The sequence below is a fragment of the Scleropages formosus genome, chromosome 25, assembly GCF_900964775.1.
Source record: "Scleropages formosus chromosome 25, fSclFor1.1, whole genome shotgun sequence".
Lineage (NCBI taxonomy): Eukaryota > Metazoa > Chordata > Actinopteri > Osteoglossiformes > Osteoglossidae > Scleropages > Scleropages formosus.
In genome coordinates, this window is record NC_041830.1 from 1,370,146 (window position 1) to 1,391,682 (window position 21,537).

Here is a 21,537-nt window from a genome sequence, read left to right on the forward strand (position 1 = left end):
TAAAAAGAGAACCCAGTATACCAGCAGTAATATACCAATACCATATATTTATAGGAACATCTGTTTAAGAACAAGGAGACGGTGTACACAGGATACAAGAGCAAGCTTTTTGAACAAGGAAAAAAATTCACTGCTGAACTTCCTATTTCCAGAATCAGTCACTGAGATCCCTTGAAGAGACCCACCAGTCCTTAGACAAATCTTCATGGTGTCTCTGCGCTTGGGTCCACATCATTCTTCTCCATCAGATATGCGTGTGTATGTGAGTATGTTTGCTCATTGCTTTAGCTAATGTCCTTAGTGCAGGTTCATTATCAGACAAGAACTACAACAAAACTTTCCCTGCATTAAATAATTTCTTTTCCGTTGTCCTTGTTCAAACTTTGGAGGGGAAGCTGCTCTTGGGTCAGAGCGACACCCAAATGTTCACCCACTGTAGCTCAGCAGCTGCATTCCCTCCTTTCCAGGACAAACCTGACTTCCATCTATACCACACTGTGTTGTCTTTCGTGCAGAAACCCACTGCCATACGTGTGAGTGAAGGAACCAACCCAAGGAGGCCTGGCCTCAGACAAAAGGCACATTCCACTGTCAGAATAACATGAGTGAGGAGGACACAGGTACGGTGTGTTTGCTCATACAAACCAGTAGATTCCAAACATATGTAAATGAAGTAAATACACAAAACCGCCACACTACTACCGTGGAAGCTCCTTCAAAGCAGCACATTTTGTTTTTGCACAAAACAATCACAGGAAACACTCCTCCTTCCACTTAATGGCGTTATAAAAATCATAACCAAGACATAATGTTCACAGTTTTCTAAAACATCATAGCCCTCACTTGTACAACAAAAAAGGCGGGACATTTACGGAGCACGTCGTGCAAAGGCCCCATGGGAAAATGTACTTTAGTGCTTTGGTAGAGATAGTGTATTTAAATGGAAGCCATGCAGCAGAGAGTGGTGGGAAGGGTTGGACTAGGGATCGTGAGGGATGGACACTGTATTTCAGAATGCCATGGCCCACAGGAAATCCAGAAAAAGTAGGGGGTAGGGAGTGGTGAGGGAACAGCGGTTCATCCTCAGGTCTGGTCTGCCCATTCAGCACGCTTGGGAGCCTTGCAGGTGTGGACGTCCACTGCTTCCTCGCAGTCCCTGCACTCCACGGCACAGCACCACTTGAACTTGCACTCACACTTCGTGATGCGATTGACGCGGGTGGTGTCGTAGCCCCGCCCACAACACATGACCTCACAGCTGTCGGTCCCCCGAGAGGATTTGTTGCAGATACGTCCTGCTGTGCCTAGGGAACCTGGAGGACACAGAACAGAAGGTTGAGGATCAACCTGCAGCACTTTGTGTTTGAGGTATGTTATGCCACTGAGGGTGGTGGTTGGGTGGGATGAATGGACTCTTTATCAAACTTCTTATTTCTTTGGGTAGGAAAGTACAGATATTTCCATTGTAGCGCGTACAAATAATTTTACTTCACTCAGTTTGTGCAGCATGTGCATGTTCTCCCAGTGTTTGTATGAGTTTCTTCTTCTAATTTGCTCTTAGTATGTGCATTGCTGTGTGATTCCCCTGCGATGGATGAGCATCCCACCCAGGGTGTAGCCTGCCTCACAGCTGATGTTTTTGGGACAGGCCACTGCGACCCTGGTTTGGACATGTCGTTTTTTGATAATGAATAATAAAAAATGTAATTTTAAATTGTTTTTTTTCTAAGAGAAATTCACTACACCCAAGAAACACGTATTTATGATCTAGCTTTGTTCACATTCAGCAAGAAGAAGGGCACATGATGTTGATCATCAACATAGAAAAAAAGAAGAGCGTGGAGCCTGACGTGGATGCACACAGCTCTCAGTGTGTGTGTATGTCTGTATTTTTCTACTTGCTTGTTAGGCAACATTAGTTCGAGTGAAAACATGACACACGGCCAGTCGATAAACCCCTCCAGTGCAACACTGCACAGAACCAGTGGGGTTCACAGATGGGTGTTATTTAATGACATGTGGCTCTGTTTTAGGAGCCTGATAGTTTCACTTTGGTAACACTGAAAGTTTAATGTACGTTCAGGCATGATCGACACAAGAAGAGATACTGAGAAGCCGAAAACTGTGAGGAAGCTCACATCTCTTGTGGCCTTTTCAAATCGACGTGAAAAGTTGCTCAGCAAGCTGTGGGAGAAGTGTCTGTAAAATGAGCTTGTTGTGTCCTCAGGCGATGAATTCCACTGAGATGGAGGGCTAATGGAGGAATGGCTGACCTACAGAGATGGCAACACTACATCCTGACATGTCATTTCCAAATGTCACTCGTGGATTGTTGCTTCTGGCCCAAGTCTTTGCAAGACAGCAACTCCCCACCCCTCTCCGTGCTGTTTGCCAAGTGCATTTGAGGTTCTTTGCATTGCTTGCAATGCACCTGTGTGGCGTTTATCCCACCTAAGCTCTTCCCCCTCAACTATCACTCTCCACCTGGCTTAACAGCATCAAAGCAACAGCTATTGATGATTATGACTCGGTTAGCAGCAACATTTCTTCGTTTTCCTTCAGATGCTGTAGCACAAACACTGCCTAGCTGCTAAGTCTGGGGGCAGGTTGCAGTGCCTGCTGTACTGTTGGTGGCTCTCCGGTTTCCTGAGCACAACCCCCCATCACTTCTGAAGGCTTAAGGGCTGAACTGTGGGAGAGTGACCAGGATTAGCAGGCCACGGGAACCTTGCCCAATCCCCTCCAGGCCCTTCGCAGAAATGAGATAAAAGATGGCAGGTGTGATAATTGGCTTGTCCTGGCTGCAGAAGATCCAGCCGACATCCATACTGTCGGGTTCCTGTCCATCGTGGGAACTGTTGGGTTTTCTACACTGGGTTTGAGTTCCCTGTAAAGTTCAAAGGGTTCATGAAACAAAACTAATGCTCATTTGTCTGTGGCTGTAAGCAGGGATCACTATAACTGAGAACCTTAAACAATGCTCATATGCACCCAATTTTAAGACACAACTGATTGTAAGTCACATTCTAGATTTAGAGATGCATCTCCGTGGGAGAAGGAAAAAATTCCAGGACCGCAGGAAAGACATGAAGTAAATCATGAAACTTTAGAAAAAATTATACAGCTAACGATTTATTATTTAAACTTTGTTTGGTATAAAACTTACTTTCAATATAAGTACTCCTAAATTCTAGCAACAAAATGCTAAAATAAATTTACCAAAACTACTCATTAGTTAACTTATTTGTCGATTTTATTGTGCCTGCGAACCTTCCTCAAATCACATTCTGAATCACTGTTGGATTCAGAACCTTGATGTCCACAAAATATCATCCACATTCAGGTTTGTTTCAACATGTGCGGTACTGGCAATGGACACAACTCAACTGAGGTGATCAATAGAATGATATCCATGTGATTAAAGAAGTGATTCTAAGACACCATTGATTGTAGGACACATCCAATTTTCAAGATGAAATTTGTAAAAAGGTCAGTCTGTCGGTCAGTCTGTTTCCGTCCACTTGTCCCAGTGAGGGTCACAGCAGACAGGCCCAGACCTCCCTTTTCTCAGCCACAATTTCCATCTCCTCCTGGAGCTTCCCAAGGTGCTCCCATGCAGCCATGAGATATAATCTCTCCAAGATGTCTTGGGTGTGTCCAGGGGTCTCCTCCTCATGGGAAGTGCCCAGAAAAACTGCACCGGGAGCTGACCAGGGGGTATTTTTACAACATGGTGAAACCACCTCAACTGAGAGCCCCGGATCCTGAGGAGCCATGACTCTACTGCGAGGCTTTCCCAGATTCCTGAACTCCTCATCCTGAAGAAGTGCTTGCAGAATCAAGGAAGTACAGTATATTTCTTCATTTTATTTAGAGACTAATTCAACATAATGTGTGGTGAAGTTACTGAAATTCTACGTACAGATGGCTCAACATACAGCGAGATTTCCAACAACCTTGTTGGAAGTTGACTTTATCAAAAGCTGCCTCCCCACTTGAGAGTATATAAAGAATTAACTTGCACGAATGCTGCATCGGGTAATAGGGTTTTAGTTATTTAGTCTTTCACTAATTTCACACATTGTGCATGTTAAAATAGCACTTATACAGAATAATAATAAATACTGTACAGTATTATACATTGTCATGCTGCACTTTTAATTTTCCTTTGTTTTACATCTATTTTATTTTCTAATCTTTTTTTCTTTTCTGCACCACCAGAATACTCTTTTTACACTAGTTAGTCGTTGTAAAAATACAGTAAGTTGAATGTACTTACAAATGATGCTTTGAAAATAAAAGTGGGGTTTTGTAAATAAAACATAATCCCTGATAGACGCACTGACTGAGGCAATCAGAAACATGATGCCTTGTGGCAGGATGACCGGTCAATATTATTGTACAGCAGATGGAGTGGTCAACACCGGGTGCAAGGCTGGATGCCAGTCCACCGCAAGGCACCCCAAGCAGGACTCAAACTCCAGACCCACCACCCAGTGGGCCCTGGCCAAATCCACTGCGCAACCGTGCCCCCGCAGAAATGTGTTTCTGTACACTTAAATAAGGTGACGATATAAAGTAACACTGAAGTTGGGGGAAACTCAGATTTTATGGTACTGTAAAAACTTACTGAGGCTACCATTTTCACTTGATCTCTGATCTCCACGGTGACAATGCTTTTGCTGTGTCCTCATCCCTTATTAACTGTTTACAAAACAGTTTACAGAAGACATACCGAGAATGCTGCATTTACACATTACATGTGTTCGTTTTCATGTTAAGTTTAAATGTTGCTTATGGTGTTAATGCTCACATTCAAGGTGTACAAACACTGTACCTGTTTGGCTGTGACTCAGCTGTAATAGCCGCATCATAAAACACTTTTCTGAGCTGTGGCCAGAGAATATTACACAAACTTCAGGTAGACTTAATGAGAGTGACAAGAGGTCAAATCATTCTAAAGAATAAATTGGACGGGAACCAAGTCCCACAGGCATTCCTGAGAGTTTGAGGTGTACGCCTTCACTTTATTTGCCTAAAGTCTAATTGGCTCACCAGTCAACCATGAAGAGATTGACCAAGATGGGTCATGCTTGGAATAGTTTCAGAACAACTGTGTTTCCCATAGTTTAAAGGCACCACTGACTTCTAAAGCCTTTTACTTTGTATTTCAGAGAAATATTGATGACCTCGATGATAGTACTGCCTCTTTTTATCGCAACAGTGACATATGATTATTGAAAATCTAATAAATATATGAGAAATAAGTGCAATAATACCATGATAACATAACTTCAAATCTTACACATTTCACCTAGAACCCAGCGTTTTGAGTAGGGTTCTGATGGCCTACCTGCTGCTTTGTCCATGAGGCAGTAATCAGGGGAATTCTCAAAGTAAACCAGGTCGTTCTTGGTGGCCTTCCTGAAGTTTTTATTGGCCACAGTGAAGCCTGTGCCATCTTGGTTCATGGTAACCTCTACGGCTCCATTGTACTTCTTCCGCAGGTAGTCTCCAGTCTTCCGGAAGTCAGACATGGCCAACCAGCAGGTTCTGAGTGTACAAGAGCCACTGACACCATGACATTTGCACTCCAGCTTCATGAAGCGCTTCACGGCCTGCCAAACAGATAACAACATTAACATCTGTCATGTATATGAAACATTTCTATGTTTACATATACATTTACATTTATTTACTTAGCAGACGTTTTTCTCCAATGCGACTTCCAATGAACTCTATGTAGTGTTACCAGCCCACACACCTTATTCACCAAGGGGACTTACACTGCTACATACTAGTGTATGTACAATGGGTCACTCATACATACATCAGTGGAACACACTCTTTCTGTCACTCACACACAATGGGGGAACTTGAACAGCATGATCATTTCCAAACAAAAACAGCAGGCAGTAATTATTAGCAAGGTTATCAAGAAGTTGTGTAACTTTCATTGGAATATGATGCACTGTGTGTTCAAACCCCATTGCTGGGCAGTCTTACCATCCTCCCACAGCGGTTGTTGTGGAGATTCATCAGTGCACGAGCATCCTTCACTGTCTTCTCTTTAGCATCCACAAAAGCCTTGGCAAACTTGATGCCGTAATTGATGTTGTCACTACAACCACCCCAGTCAAATTCACCCTTGTCATCTCTATCCCGGCCCCTCTTGTTTGGGTCACAGTTGCAAGCTTTCAGTTCTCCCTGGCTACAGGCCCTTGTGATGGCGTACACAACACCTGCCGAGGAGATGGCATACACGAATGCGGCTTCACGGCTGCCTGTATGGGTGACATGGAGGAATTAACCAGCAGTACTGTCTCTCACCTAACAAGAGTCTGGTTCAAAGACATATTTTATTTATAAATACTAGAAGAAGCAAAAACAGATATGGTCATATGTACAGGTAAGGCATTCCACTTTGTTCTGATGTGTATGGAAAAATTAAGGAGACCCTTCCTGCATTCATAGAAATGAAGAAGATAATAAGCAGCCAGGCACTGCTGATCAAATGCACTTGATTAATTAATTATCACAAAGTGTGACCACTTCTATAACAGCTGAACTTCTGGCAGTTTGGTGGACTGCAACATCCAGGTGTCTGTTACCACCATGTCAAGGAGAAAAGAGATCAGCAATGAACTCAGAGAAGAAATCATTGCTGCTCATCAATGTGGGAAGGGTTATAAGATCATTTACAAACAAATTTAAATCCATTATTCTACCTTGAGAAGGATTATTTACAAATGGAGAACAGTTGAATGCAGTTTCAATTCTTTCCAGAAGTGGGTGTCCCAGCAAATTCACCCCATGATCAGACAGGATAATGCTCAGAAAAATCACAGAGAACCCATAAGCTAATTCTATGGACCTTTCATGTTGAATGTTGAAATTCATGAGAATACAAGAAAAAGACTGAACAAGTGTGGTTTTCATGGAATGGTAGCCAGGAGAAAGGCCCTTCTGCCCAAAAAGAACATGGCAGCATGGCTTAGGTTTGCAGGGTTGGATATGAACAAGCCACAAGGTTTCTAGAACAATGTCCTTTGGACAGACGAGATCAAAGTGGAGATGTTTGGTCATTATGAACAACACCATGTTTGGTAAAAACCAATCACAGCGTATCACCACAAACATGTTATACCAACCATCAAGTACGTTAGTGGAGGTGTGATGATTCGGGCTTGTTTTACAGCCAGAGGGCCGGGGCACCTTGCAGTCATCAAGTTGACCATGAACTCCTCTGTACACCAAAGTATTCTAGAGACAAATGTGAGACCACCTGTTTGACAGGTAAAGATTGCTCGAAATTGGGCCATGAAAAAGAACAACGATGGCACGAACACCAGCAAATCTACAGCTGAATGGCTGTAAAATAAAAGAATCAAAGTCTTGGAATGGCCCTAGTCAACGTTCAGACCTCAACCTCATTCAGATGCTGTGGCGAGACCTTAAGAGAGCTGTGTATGAACGAATGCCCACAAAAATCAACAAACTCAAGCACTGCTGTAAAGAAGACTGGGACAACATTCCTCCAAAATGATGTGAGAGAGACAAAGTCATACAGAAAAAACTACTTCAAGTCATCGTTTCTAAAGGTGGTTCCACAAGCTACTGAATCATGTGGTCCACTTAATTTTTTACACATGGCATCTGTAAACTGACTTATTTTTTGTTAAATAAATAATGAGATAGTGGAATCTGTTGTGTTGTCACCTGAGGCTAGACTTCCCTCAATGAAGTTAAGTAAGGACCATATAATCTTTTGTTATGGCCTCATACTGTAGATAAAACTGAAAAACAGAAGGAGGGTGTACTTTCTTTTTCTCATGACTGCATGAGCACTTCTAGCATTTCCAGCTATATAACACACATCTGGTCAACATTCTCCTCTCTACCTCTGCAGGTATACAGCTGTGTATATGTGATAAAAAAACTAATGTTTTGCAGCATGTGCTAAACAGGTGACCTCTCTCAAAACTGTTTTGTATGTGGTCATTGAGGGGAATGAAGACAGTAGTTAATGCAGCCCCAGTTCAGCCTTTTTTCTCACTGTTTTCCATTTTGTGGACCAAACTGCAGTGCCGGCGATAAGTCAGGGGCTGGATCTCGTGTCTGCCTGCCAGAAACATCTCTCTAAATATTTACATCTTCTATTACTGTTTATACATTGCCCGTGTAGATGTGTCTGCTACTTGTTTTCGGAGAACATACACCGTGTTGGACCTTTGCTACTGCAGAAAGGTAATGGACAGGAGGGCAAAGAGTTAACCACTTAAAAAGTCCATTGCAGCATTTGAAACGCTGAACTCAACAACAGCCTATTTTTGTCATTCTTGTCAAGTGAAACTGGAAATCTGTGCATCTTTCTGGAGCAGCAAACATTACAGTAAGAAAATATAGAAATATACACAGAAAAAGGAAGTGTGACATTGAAGCATATTGTATGTTGAGAGAAAGAGCGGTCATAGGTCAGCTAAGCTCTAGGCTGTGCTTATGAATGCAAAAAAAAAACATGCTAATACTGTACAGTTATCAGTGGGTTTTGTGATGCGTTTTCAAGTACTGTTTTCAAAGTTTCATTTTCCGGTTTTTTTTTTTGGTAATTCGAAAATAACTTTGTACATGAGATAAAGTCATATTTAATCTGCTTAATGAATCAGTATAAATGTGTGTTTGTAACAGGATTATAGAGAGCAAACCTGAAAGAGTGGCCATGGACAGCTTTTGACAACTGGATCGTGTTGGTTCATTGAAACACAGCACAGAGCTGTTGTTGATGTGTGTACAGGGTTTACGTTCTCAGCCTGTGGCTCCTGGGTTCATTCTGCAAATAGGGCTACATGGGAAATTGACTCACAAACTTACAGTAACCCCCCAGAAGGGAAACTTTTATGACCGGGGAAGATGAATGGCCTTTCCCCAAAATATGACAGCATGTCTGCAGAAACGCAAACCACTCACTGGCCTACGCTGAGTCTGGTTTTTGGCGCTGATGCAACACTGGGATGACAGCGGCCATACTTTTACTGCTCTCTCTGTTTATTGACCATGTACAAATCTGGTAGAGCGGGCAAACTCGGAAAGGCATGCACCTCTGCCTTTGCGTTCGCACGTGTACTTGTGCACGTGCAAGTGTGGCGTGCTGCTATATTTCTTTCCAATGGCTTACTGCATATTGTGTCCTGACACATGCATTTACGTGTTTGTTTCTGAGTTTCAGTGTGCTTTTGTGAACTTGTGCACAAATGTGAGTGAATGTGTGTAAATTTGCTTCCGAATGTGTGTGAGCAAGATGTGTATGTGCACTACTGTATATGCATTCTTGTTTGTTTTATTTTGGCGTGTATGTGCATGTGCTCATGGGCATATGTGTGTGTACTGTGTATATGTGTATCTACATGTATGAGTGTAAGGGAACTGCACAGCTGCTGGACTGCACCCTATTTTCCACGGGAGGGGATTTATTGCCGATCGCATCAGTGATGTACAAAGCCTGATTTACATGTGTGGGTCATCATTTGACGGTCCTCACATCCCAGTGAATTACTCACCTGCCTCCACTTCTGCCTATCTGGATACACTACACATTAAGTCTTTCTTCTGCTCCCAGCTAAAGCACAATAGCGACAAATCAGCTTTTGAATAGCTGGGAAGCATCCCTCTTAATACACCCCCACGGGGGAATGAGTTGGAATTCGGAGCAAACTTTGACCCATTGGGTAATCTGTAATTATACATCTAATGCTATCAACATTTCACTTTGGGCTTGGACCAGTGGACTGTTGACAAATAAAACACAGAAGTATTGCTATTTGTTACTTATAATTCATGTGCTGGTCAACAATTTAGTCTGATCAATGCAAGGATTAAAAACAGAAGCCTCATAAAGCAGTGTGTTTATGGCAAGCACAGTGTAACTAGGCGTAAGAGCAATAAATACACAAGTGACAGAGCTCTGTGTCTTAAGTACAAAGCAGACAAATCTAGTTAACATAACGGAGCAACTGGTTGCATGGTAATAACTTGAAGAATTAAGGACACAGGCACAACAAATCACTTTTCTGCAAAATCTAGTGAGCTTCAAACTGAGAATATAGAAAGTGCAAATGCAGTGATTAATGCACAGAAAAGGTCACATGAGCAATGTGAAACAAGAAGGTGGCATTAAAGAGAAGTGTACTCTTACTGCGGAGCATGACACGACCGAAGACGGTGTGGTCTCGGTCCAGTGTGCTGCAGTTCCACCGGTGGTAGCGGAACTGGTGCTGGCACTCACGTATCCACTCCTTTGCACCCTCCCCCACTGACTGCATGATGTCCGGGTGCCGCTGGCACAGCTGGCGCTGCTTGTTGACCAAGCCTGGGATGTTGTCGCAGATGACTCGTGCCCCAAGTGCCCCGATATACCTAGAGCATGGTTGGGTTGTGAAGGAGCAGGGTACAATGAGATGCACAAGAGAGGCTGAGCAGAAGATATGCTGGTAAATCACAGTCTTAAACATTGAATCTTGACTTGACAACTTTTCTTCTGGCACAACACTGAGCTTTTGTGGGCCAGTGTACAGTTGTTCCATTTTCTTAAAATAGCATGTTTACATTAATGTGTTGAACTGCCATTTTTCTCAAGCCAGATGACATTTAGTGTGTATTATCTTGATAAGTCGAATATTTATTTCTTTTGGTGTCAGTGACCCCTGTGTATACTAGGGCTGAACCCAGTTATCTTGAGTAACGTCATAATTTCATCAGAAAGTGTTTCTTTCCCTGGGGTGTGGTGGCACAGTGGGTTGGACTGGGTCCTACTCTCTGGTGGGTCTGGGGTTCAAGTCCCACTTGGGGTGCTTTGTAAGGACTGGTGTCCCATCCTGGGTGTGTCCCCTCCCTCTCTGGCCTTACACCCTGTGTTACCGGGTTGGCTCTATGACCCTGTATGGGACAAGTGGTTCAGAAAGTGTGTGTGTGTGTTTCTTTCCCCCTTTTCTACTGTTGGAGAAAACCTTTATGGGTGAGAAAACATATTTCAAAGCACAAATGTTTTAACTATTCAAAATGCAGATAGGCACCTCTGGTATCTTGCAGCAAATGTGTTTAACTTGAACAGTTTCAGTAAATACACCACAGCAGAGATGCATAAAACCTTAAACAATGTAATTCACCTTGCCTAAAAATAGTCTAAGTGAACTTTGTTACAAGCAGCATTATACACATACACATTTTCTGAACCGCTTGTCCCATACAGGGTCGTGGGGAACAGGAGCCTACCCGGCAATACAGGGCGTAAGGCCAGAGGGGGAGGGGACACACCCAGGATGGGACGCCAGTCCGTCGCAAGGTACCCCAAGGGGGACTTGAACCCCAGACCCACTGGAGAGTAGGACCCGGTCCAACCCACTGCACCACCACGCCACCGCGCCCCCCCCACAAGCAGCATTATAGTAATTTATAATTTCAGTCTTTCTGAAACAAGGGAAGACATCCTGCAATTATCATTGACACTGACAATTGACATTATCTTCATATCAAATTTAGGTAGAAAAATGTTAAGCTTCGAAAAGGAGCATAGTTTAATGAGGGGTAGCAACACATGTTTGCACATCTTTACAACCTCTGCAGGCTCAAGAGAACTGGAGCCTTTGTTTCATTTCAGACAATAATTACCACAGGCTATACTGCCATTTATTATCTAGTTGAACTCCAAAAGTTTGCATAATGACCACATTAAGCCTACCTATACACTGATTTGCTGCAAGTATTAATGGAAAAAAAAAAATTACTGTGCTGGAGACAACTTACTGTACCACTCTGTATATAGGCACTCTACGTTTGGGTAACATACAATGCTGTGGAAAAGCATTACCCTCCTTTCCAGTTTTGTTTATTTTGCAGTGTTTTAACATTAACATCAATGTGATTTTGTCAGTTCTAATAGTCTATGAATACTGTTAGAAGTAGCCTTAGAAAAGTGACACTCGTATTGGTTTTATTCATTTTATTTGGTGTGAAGGATAATGAAATGAGCAATAATAGCGAAAATGTGATTGCTACTCACTGTCAATAATTGGCTGTCCCACCTTTTGCTGCAATAACTGCAACTAAAGTCTTTCAGCTGTTGACTAGGGTTTTACATGACTGCAGAAGAATTTGGGCTCAGTTCTCCATGCAAAACTGCTTCGTCATAGCAATATTGCCGGTTTTCAAGCATGAACTGCTATTTTGAGGTATCATTACAACATCGCAGTCAGATTCAGATCAGCAGTTGTACTATGCCGCTCCATAACTTTTTTCCAACTATTCTGATGTTGAGTTACATGTTTGGATGGTCCCTGAGTTACGATGGTCCGACTTACAATTTTTCAACTTTACGATAGTGCGATAGCGATACGTATTCAGTAGAGACTACTTCGAATTTTGAATTTAGATTTTTTTCCCGGGCAAGGGATATGCAGTACGATACCCTCTTGTGATGCTGGGCAGTGGCAGCGATCCGTATGTCCCAGGCTGCCACGCGGTTGCTAGTTTATACAACCGATTCTCTACAGTGTTCTGTGTTGCCAATGTTTTTTTTTTTAACCCCCTATATATACGTGGTCTATTGTGCATCCATCATGTCTAAAAAATGCCCATCTGTGTCTACTGCTACTGGTGGGAAGAAGAAGAAAGCAATTACTCTTGAGAAGAAACTCAAGATAATTGCCCAGCATGAAGGTGGCAAGCCCATAATGACTATCACACGTGAACTTGGACTTTTGCAATCAACGATCTTGACCAAATTAAAAGATAAAAAGCAATGAGGTCCAGTAGGTTAGGTGTATTCAAAGCATTTTCGACTTACAATGGGTTTATTGGAATGTAAACCCATCGTAAGTTGGGGACCATCTGTACATTGGGTATCATTGTCTTGCTGCTTGGCCCAGCTGTGCTTTATCTTCATGGACTGATGGCCTGACATTCTTCCTTTAGGATTTTCTGATAGAAAGACAAATCTATATAGTACTTTCAATGATAGCAAGGCACACCTGTGGCAGCAAAACATCCCCAAACCTTTACACCATCACGCTTAATTATTTTAGTCATGATTCTTAATTTGAAATTCTACATTTGGTTTGCACCACATGTAGCGTGACCCATGGCTTTCAAGAAGTTCTTCTTTTCTTTCATCAGTCCACAGAATGATCTTCCAGAAGCACTGAGAGTCATCTAGGTACTTTTGGTGAGCTGTAAGCAAGCGTTTGTGCTCTTTTTAGAGAGCAATGGTTTCTGCCTTGTTCCTGTACATGTATCCCATTTTTGCATCGCATCTTATTGTCTTTCTGATTATGGAGTCATGAACGGTGACCTGAATTGATGCAAGAGAGGCCTGCAGATCCCTGGTAGTTGTTCTGGGCTTCTTTTTGAGCTCATTAATCAGTTACACCTGGTTTGTGGAGAGAATTGGCAGGATGGTCACTCCCAGGTAGATTCACTGTTTCAACCCCTGACCATGGTTCAGTTAAGGTTCAGAGCCTTAGAAATATAACACTACGTAGGATCCATTGGAAGTCGCTTTGAAGAAAAGCATCTGCTAAATAAATAAATGTATATAAATGTAGAAATGGCTGTGTAATCCTGTTCAGACTGATAAACTTCAGATACTATTCTCAAGAAGTCTTCAAAAATATTCCTTTGTGCAAGGCACGAGTTTGAGTATGAGTTTTTCCAACTTGACTTTTGCTGGTAAGGATTTCAGCAGTTGAAATTACGCTGGACACTGCTGGCCCAAATCAGGACTGACTGTATTCAAACAGATGACCCCTCTTAGTTAGGTTGGTTAAAGCCTGGGGACAATAACTTTTTCACACCATCCACTGCATCATTCACATCTTTCATACCAAGGAAGTTACATACAAAACAGTGCTGGTTTCATTTTTTTTCCTTTTCCAGGCTCCATTCATATTCTATTTGAACTAACCAAATGATCTGATCAAATTTAATGTCAAAGAAATGCAAAAACATAGAAAACAGCATTGTAAGTGATTAACTTTGGTTATATGTCCATGCTGTTGTCACAGGGGAACATGTAGAGATTTTAAAATCATTATGTTTATGGTTATAGACTGCACTATTATTTTAGACCATTAAAACCCATAAAAATTGGATGACCACACATGCACATATATTTATATATATAACACGTCTATCAAATTATATTCCTTTTACAGATGTTCTTTTAATAGCCTCTCGAGTAAATAACGGGCAATTTAATATCTGATTGAAAACACATATGGCACATGGAATGGAACAGCTAAATTCATTCTAAGCTTCTTTCACTTAATGACATAAAAAGGGTGACTCAGCAAATTCCAGTCTGAAATACACACACACACATTTTCAGAACCGCTCGTCCCATACGGGGTCACGGGGAACCGGAGCCTACCCGGCAACACAGGGCGTAAGGCCGGAGGGGGAGGGGACACACCCAGGACGGGACGCCAGTCTGTCGCAAGGCACCCCAAGCGGGACTTGAACCCCAGACCCACTGGACAGCAGGACCGTGGTCCAACCCACTGCGCCACCGCACCCCCTGTCTGAAATATAGAATACATAACAATATCGTTTAAAGGCAGCCTTTTCTTAGCAGCAAAGCGACTTCCCTTTTCAGAGCAGTGCTTCTGCTTCTACATCTTTCCCATATTCCTAAATCCCATTTGTACTCAAATCATAGGCTACGTTTGTGAATCTGACTCTCAGATGATGTTGACATGACAGAGTGAAGCATCCTTGATTTTCATAACCATTTTTCTACCAAGGTTTTTGTTCTCTTTTGTGTGGGGACAAAAATGTGCTTAAATGCATGACAATGACATTGACATGGGACAGTCCTGGAGATAGAGTGTGACATGATTGCCTGTTGAGAGAACTGCCTTGACAGCTTGTCAAGATATACAGAGGTAGAGAGGTACGGGGGGCTCATTGGCCTCAGCCCCAGACCCCGACACCACCTAACAAATCCCAAGTACATCTTTCTATCTGGTTTCTACAAAGCCTCCTGGCCCCTGCTCTTTTCGGTGTGGCCTGAGGAGGGCTTTATGATGACTGTAAATCATCTGTCTCCAGGGTTACAATAACATACCATAAAAAAGAGCCTATCGTGGCCGAAGTGTTGACATTCGCTCAATTGCAGATGGCGGTGGTGTGGAAAGGTACATTAGGGAATGGGAAAAGAGAGAAAGTGGGCGATCTGAGTCCCTGAAACCACAGGAATCTGGTCTCCAAAACATACTAATAAAATTATAGAAAGTAGTTTCTGTGACAAACATGCACAGAGGCTTAATACAAAAAGAAGCAGGATTACACTGCTGGGTCCACAATACACCATCGTGAATGTTAAACTGTTTTACACGATTTATAATGGTTTTTATGAATCCCTTGACCATAGTTTATAACAGTGACTGGTATTCATGCTGGTTTTCCATAACAGATTGTACAGAGCGAATGATGGCGAAGCAAATACCTGAAATAAGCCTTTATAAAAGCAGAAAAATGTTTGGTTTACATGTAGCTGAACTATAGTTGCGCTCGGAAAGGGAATCACATCCATTTGGTTGATTAACAAAGTATAGCCAATAAGAAGCTGTTGCATTATGTCACTGGCATACAGTGACTACAGCCAAATAGTCCAAATGACAGTTGTAATTGGACGGCTTCTTTAACATCACGCAGAAGGTAACTGCTGGATGGTCTATAAACAGATTATCAAATGTACTACATACTATCTGAACTGCATTCACATGATGATGGGTGAGCTCCTTAAAACCGGTGGCCATGGAGACAGCAGTGTGCTTAGGGAAGGGGGGCCCCCATTGGGGAAACAGAAGGCATCTTCTCAGTACTCTTCTCCATTTGGTTTCTAGCTTATTACCCTTGGGGATCAACAGACATGACTCCCCCACTCCCCCTCATCCGTTGCTCATCATGGATATCCAGTGCAAGACCTGAACAGAATCACCCAGGGCTTTAGTTGTTTGGGTGTCATTGAGATGTTCCCTAACTGCCACCTGACACCATCATTCATTGAAATGGTGAAGGCTGAATGGAGCACACACTGAAAACCAGTGATGGACACCATGTCAGGTACTGGGGGCACCAAAAAATGTCAACAATGGTATGTAAGTTGTACACTACTACTTGGGGACAATACAGGCTTGCATGAAGATCCCCGCCCTTGTTGTTTTCTCACCTTATGACCCCTACCCTTTTGGCTTTTTACACCAATGCCCAAAACTGTCAGCAGTCTTGAGAGTACTGTCCTGTAGAAGCCACCCCAAGGTGTATTTTGTGTTTCTATGGGAAAATCTGTTGCTCTGCTTCCTGTCCCTTTGAGATCTTTACCTTCAGACACTATGCACAGTCATTATCCACATCAGTATCGCTTTGTTTTAAAATTTCCTCAACATTTTATCCCATTTTTCCTTTGCACGCATCTGAAATGTATGACTTTGTTTCTTTTCTTTTTGCTTCACAAATCCTAGAGAGAGTATGAGCGTCACTATGAATTGTTTTTATTTGTTCTTTATTTAACCCATGTTTTCACCAGACATCATTTAACCTTGCATCCCCTGAATGTATGGGATAACCCCAGATAACCAATATACTGTATGACTTACATAACTCATTTGAGCAATACATAACTTCCAGCCAATTATATATATCTCGGCATACAACACATCTGACAAATGAATCTGATTCAGCAAAAAAGAAATAGAATAGTTTAAAAATCAATATAATTTCATCTTAGCATTCTTGCTCAATATTTGGCAAATAATATATATTATTCAAGTAAAATAATGATCATCATCGTACTTCTGTAACTACTGAAAATACATGCCCACATTGTCCACCAGAATATTTCAACACAGTTTTATTGTGTCAGTGCTCTTATTTTTTCACTAGAAGGGATGTACTGTATCACTGCCCCCAAAGCTAGATGTCATGATGCCTTTGTGAGTGACTGCCAAATGAAAAGTGCAAAAGCTGGGGATGAGAGACCTGTTACCCTAGGTCTGTGTGGAGTTTGTAGTGGTTTCCTCAAAACCGACTGAAATTAATTGTCCCGTTCTTGAAAAGCACCTGTTTTTCATTCAGTTTCAGCATATAGAAATTCAAAATTAAAAACATTTAATTGGGAAAAGCTGCAGAAATGAATCAGATCTTTGCAAGTTTTTGTCAGATTTACCACCTTACAATTTTAACACCCTGTAATGCCAAGACAACAAGCTTAGCCAGGGAAGCTGAAGACACAAGAGATCATCAAAGGATGCTAATGTCTAGGGAGTGATCAAAGCCATCAACAAAGGGTCTGTGAACTGCTATACTAACATGATGGTTTCATCTGCCTTTACTGAGGGATCCAGCTGTCATGCATGATCATCTCATCTTTGTGAACGGGGTGCCTAAATTACCTTCATCATGTGTATGAATAATTCATCATGTTATCACCTATACGACATAAACATCAATCACATGTGTGACACATAAATAAATAAACAGCAGGTGCAGAAATACAATATTCAGCTATGCTACATCAAAATGGGCTCCTGCACATGCAACACCGTGTTGTACTGGTAAATGTGATGCACAGGTGCTCCTTCAGTGCACAGACTAGTCTTTACACCACTGGGAATCCATGACTCATGGTGCACATGAGTACATATGACTCCTCATCTCATTTTAGTACAGGCCAACCTTAACATGCACAACTCCCCACATAATCTGTTTCCTGATGAATGAAGAAACACAATTTTTTTGTTGTTTAAACAGCTTTGTGCTTTAGAACTTGTTTATCAGACTTCTACTGAACCAACAGCTTCAGATGCTATTTATTTATTCATTTATTATTCATTCATTTATTTATGTATGTATGTATGTATGTATGTTAATTATCATAGTCACAAGGAGGGGGAGTTAAGATCCCAGAACTGTTCAATGTCTCACCCCAATATTTATGTATAACTCAGCAGTGCTAAGGTAAATATATTTAAATCACACCAGAACGTTGTTATGCCACAGGTATCAATACATGGCTGTGAAAATTTTTTAGTAATACAAATTTAGGATTCACTGCCTACCATAAATACATGTAGCCAAAATGATAGGCATAAATAAAATGAAACAAAGTAAAATGTACTGATTACGTTAATGCCATGAGTAATACATAAAATCATTTTATAAATAATTTCTCATGAGAAGAGTTCAAAATAATTTTAAAATACAGTCAGTATTAATAAATGCTACGCATGCTTGTAGTACGAAAATTACATTTATCGTCGTGACTTTGCGTCCCAGTTGCCAGTAGTGATAAAACCTGAAGTGAAACAGTTCAATGATGATATATGTATGTGCGACGAAAAAATTCTGCTCGTTTTAAGTGTTACCAGTTGCTGGCTTTGACAATGTCTATAATGTCCACAATGGGAACGAAAGGACAAAATGTGTAATCGGTGTCGCACCATTAATTTGCGAGGAATTAATTAAACGTTTAAAACGCTTTTCCTTCCAACTTCTGCGCTTCTCAACAGCAATACAGTAAAACGTGGTAAAACAAAAACAAACACAACAATAATGATGTACTTTTTCTTGTGTGAATATAAATGTGTGTAAAATTATATTGAGAATTATTCAGCCTGACAGTGACAGTCCTTAAAATTTCAGTAAAATTACTGAACCATCAAAACAGCACTACATGAAAAATGTTCTAATAAAAATAATAAGAATAATATACATTTGTATCGTAAATAAATTTTTGTTGCGAATTATTTTGTCAGTCCAGTTCAGTTCCTTAAAAATTCAAATTGCAGAGTAAAATCACGGAGCCGCGTAACAGGAGTACAATGAGGAAATGTATTATTATTATTATTATTATTATTATTATTATTATTCACCCATTGCACTCCTTGTGCTGTTAAATTTGAATCCTGTAACAGATTATTGGACCAAAGTGCTCCTCTTAACGGAAACGAGCCTCAGTCTAACCCCGAGACGTTTTGTCAGTGCTGCGAGGCAGAAGCGCTTCGCTCCTCGGGACGCCGCTCTGTGCTCTTTGCTCCGCGCTTCAGCAGCCGCACACGCACACGCACCACTCGGTGGCAACCGCAGCAGCCTGCAGGGGCCCTGTGAGTGCGCACTTACCACCAGGAGGAATCCACTCGGGGCGTGAAGATGAGGAGCAGCAGCACGAAGGTGCAGTAGAGCCTGGAGGAGGCGCTGGAGGAGCCGTCCGGGGAGGCTGCGCCCTTCCGCCACTGATGCCTCTGCGCACAGGCGCTCAGCGGGGTCCCGGAGGAGCTGCGGCTTTTGCTCAGACCGAACATGTCTTGGAGTGGAAATGTGGAGCTGCGGAGATGTGGAGATGGCGAAGATGCGCCCCAGAGTCACGCGGCTGCGAACAGAGGCACGAACTCCTAGCGCCTCGTATGCGCGTTCCTGTGGCGGCGAGACCCGGCCCTCCGGCTACGCTCTTCCATCGGCGCCTCCTTAGTATCACAAGTCTCGATTAATTTTCCAGTCCAGTCCAGTCCAGGCCGTGAGAGAAGTGAGGGGAAAACAAACACTTACAATCCAACTACGAGAGCGATGCTGCGCGAAAAGGCGAAAGTACAGTAATCCAAGCGAGGGGGTGTCCTGTCCTGCCCTGTTCTGCCCTGTCCTGCTCTGTGCAGCCTGTCGGCAGTTCGTGGCCAAGGGCCTCAGGGAGAGCCCATCCTGGAAGAAAAAAAGAAAGAAAAAAAAAGAAGCAGAACCAAAATCCTCAGATTGCCCTCTTCCTGCGTCTTTTTACCTCCTCGTTGCGCTGCTTTCGGAAACAACCAGAGGCTGCAGTGAAGCCTGAAGGTACACGGGACTTGGGGAAGAGCTCCTGGCTTTGGGATGCGGGGGAGCAGTGGTGGTGGGGGAAAGGCCAGGGGGGGTTTGACAGCTCTCTTTCCTCTCCCCTCTCATTGGGTGGAGGCCGGGCCGGGTGGAGTGGGGGGGTGGGTGCTGCTCCACTCGTCCGCCGTGTGCAGATGCCGCCTTCGGGAGGAGACGATCCACGGGACGGAAAAGCACCTGCCGGCAAGCACCGTGCCTGGAATAGTCACAGTCACGGGTGGCACGAGAGTGTGAGAGCGCGGCAGCTCTACCGGAGTGTGTAACACGCGATTTATCTATCTGGCTATCTCGTTGTTGTTCGAAAAAATAATTAAAACAGAGAATACTCATTATTATGAAAATGGCAGACCCGTGCAGGTCCCCTACTCACACCTGTCGCTGAGAAGCCCGTTAGTAAGAGTAGCGTAGCAATACACTACGGCGGAACCTGCAAGAATAAAGCGCACAAGTGGAAGCGGCGTCACCGCGCGCCGACGAGCCATTCTTTGCGACTTTTTCCGTTCTTCACTCACCCTTCCGTCCGCTGCTTCAGCATCTTCTTCATAGATGTTGATATAGTTGATATATCATAGATTTCTTAGATATGATGGCGGCGCGCATTACGCAGCGGCTTGTTGGTACTCCCGTAAACTGTAATTTCGTTGTATTGTACAGCAGTACAATGACAATAAAGTCTTAAATTAAATTAAATTAAATTAAATTCTTTAGTAAAAAAAAACATCTCCACAGTAGAGCCTTGTAGCATTTTATGTTTTAAGTGTGTCACGTTTTGGCCTTTTTTGTTCCTTTTAAATGAGTAATAGTGAATGGCCCTTTGCGCATTGTACTGTAATTATACACTGTTTTACTGAACTCAAATGCAGAAAGAAGTGGGTAATTCTGTTGCTTAATTTACGTCCGCAACATTAAGGCAATGCGAATATTGTCATGATCACGAAAGGTTCCTGCCGAAATTATAGGGCATTTTAAACTTCATCTGAAATATCACAATAAATTATTTGGTAATTTAAGTGTATCAAAATAGGTGACTTGTGTCAGTTAGTAATAGTTTTATGTGGTTATATCATAGATCCAATTTGTAGTGAGCTAAAAAGAGACAATGTAACCGTTCTGGTGAGAATGAAGGAACAGCGACTGACACAAATGCGCTTTATTCAAACTCCACAACAACACGGGCATCTTCTATTTGATATGTTCTATTTCACGTTTTCATTTAACTGGGATATACATTTTGTATTCATCCTTACCCGTTGCTTTTGTGAAATGTTTCTTTCTATCTGTTTTATTTGTTAAGGGGTGGTGCAGTGGCGCAGCGGGTAGCGCTGGTGCCACACAGTACGGGCGACTGAATGCGCGACCCCGCCGATTGCGCTCGATGCAGGGATTCCGCAGCTCTCTTCTGTTTGCGGGATTCAGATATAAGTAATTCATATTTCCCAAAGTGCATCCCAAACGGTCATCATGCAGTGACAGGTTTTCTCAACGTTTATGTTAACAGTAAACTAGCTGCAAGCAATCTTTAACAGCCATATAATTTTAAATAAAAATATATATTATATATATTTTTTCCCTATTATTTTGACCATTTTTATTTTTATTTGCTTTTATTTCCCCCACGCATTTGTC

The 21,537-nt window shown here is 42.3% G+C and overlaps 1 protein-coding gene across 1 annotated transcript; it reads right to left on the reverse strand.

Moving 5' to 3' along the window:
* Positions 1-79: 79 nt before the first annotated feature.
* Positions 80-19,995, reverse strand: wnt2bb (wingless-type MMTV integration site family, member 2Bb). Its single transcript, XM_018741791.1, has 5 exons — positions 19,171-19,995; positions 10,193-10,413; positions 6,007-6,284; positions 5,354-5,618; positions 80-1,313 (listed from the first exon to the last, which is right to left on the reverse strand). Exons 1-5 carry the CDS (start codon positions 19,350-19,352, stop codon positions 1,084-1,086), a joined length of 1,176 nt encoding a protein of 391 aa, XP_018597307.1. The 5' UTR covers positions 19,353-19,995; the 3' UTR covers positions 80-1,083.
* Positions 19,996-21,537: the final 1,542 nt, after the last annotated feature.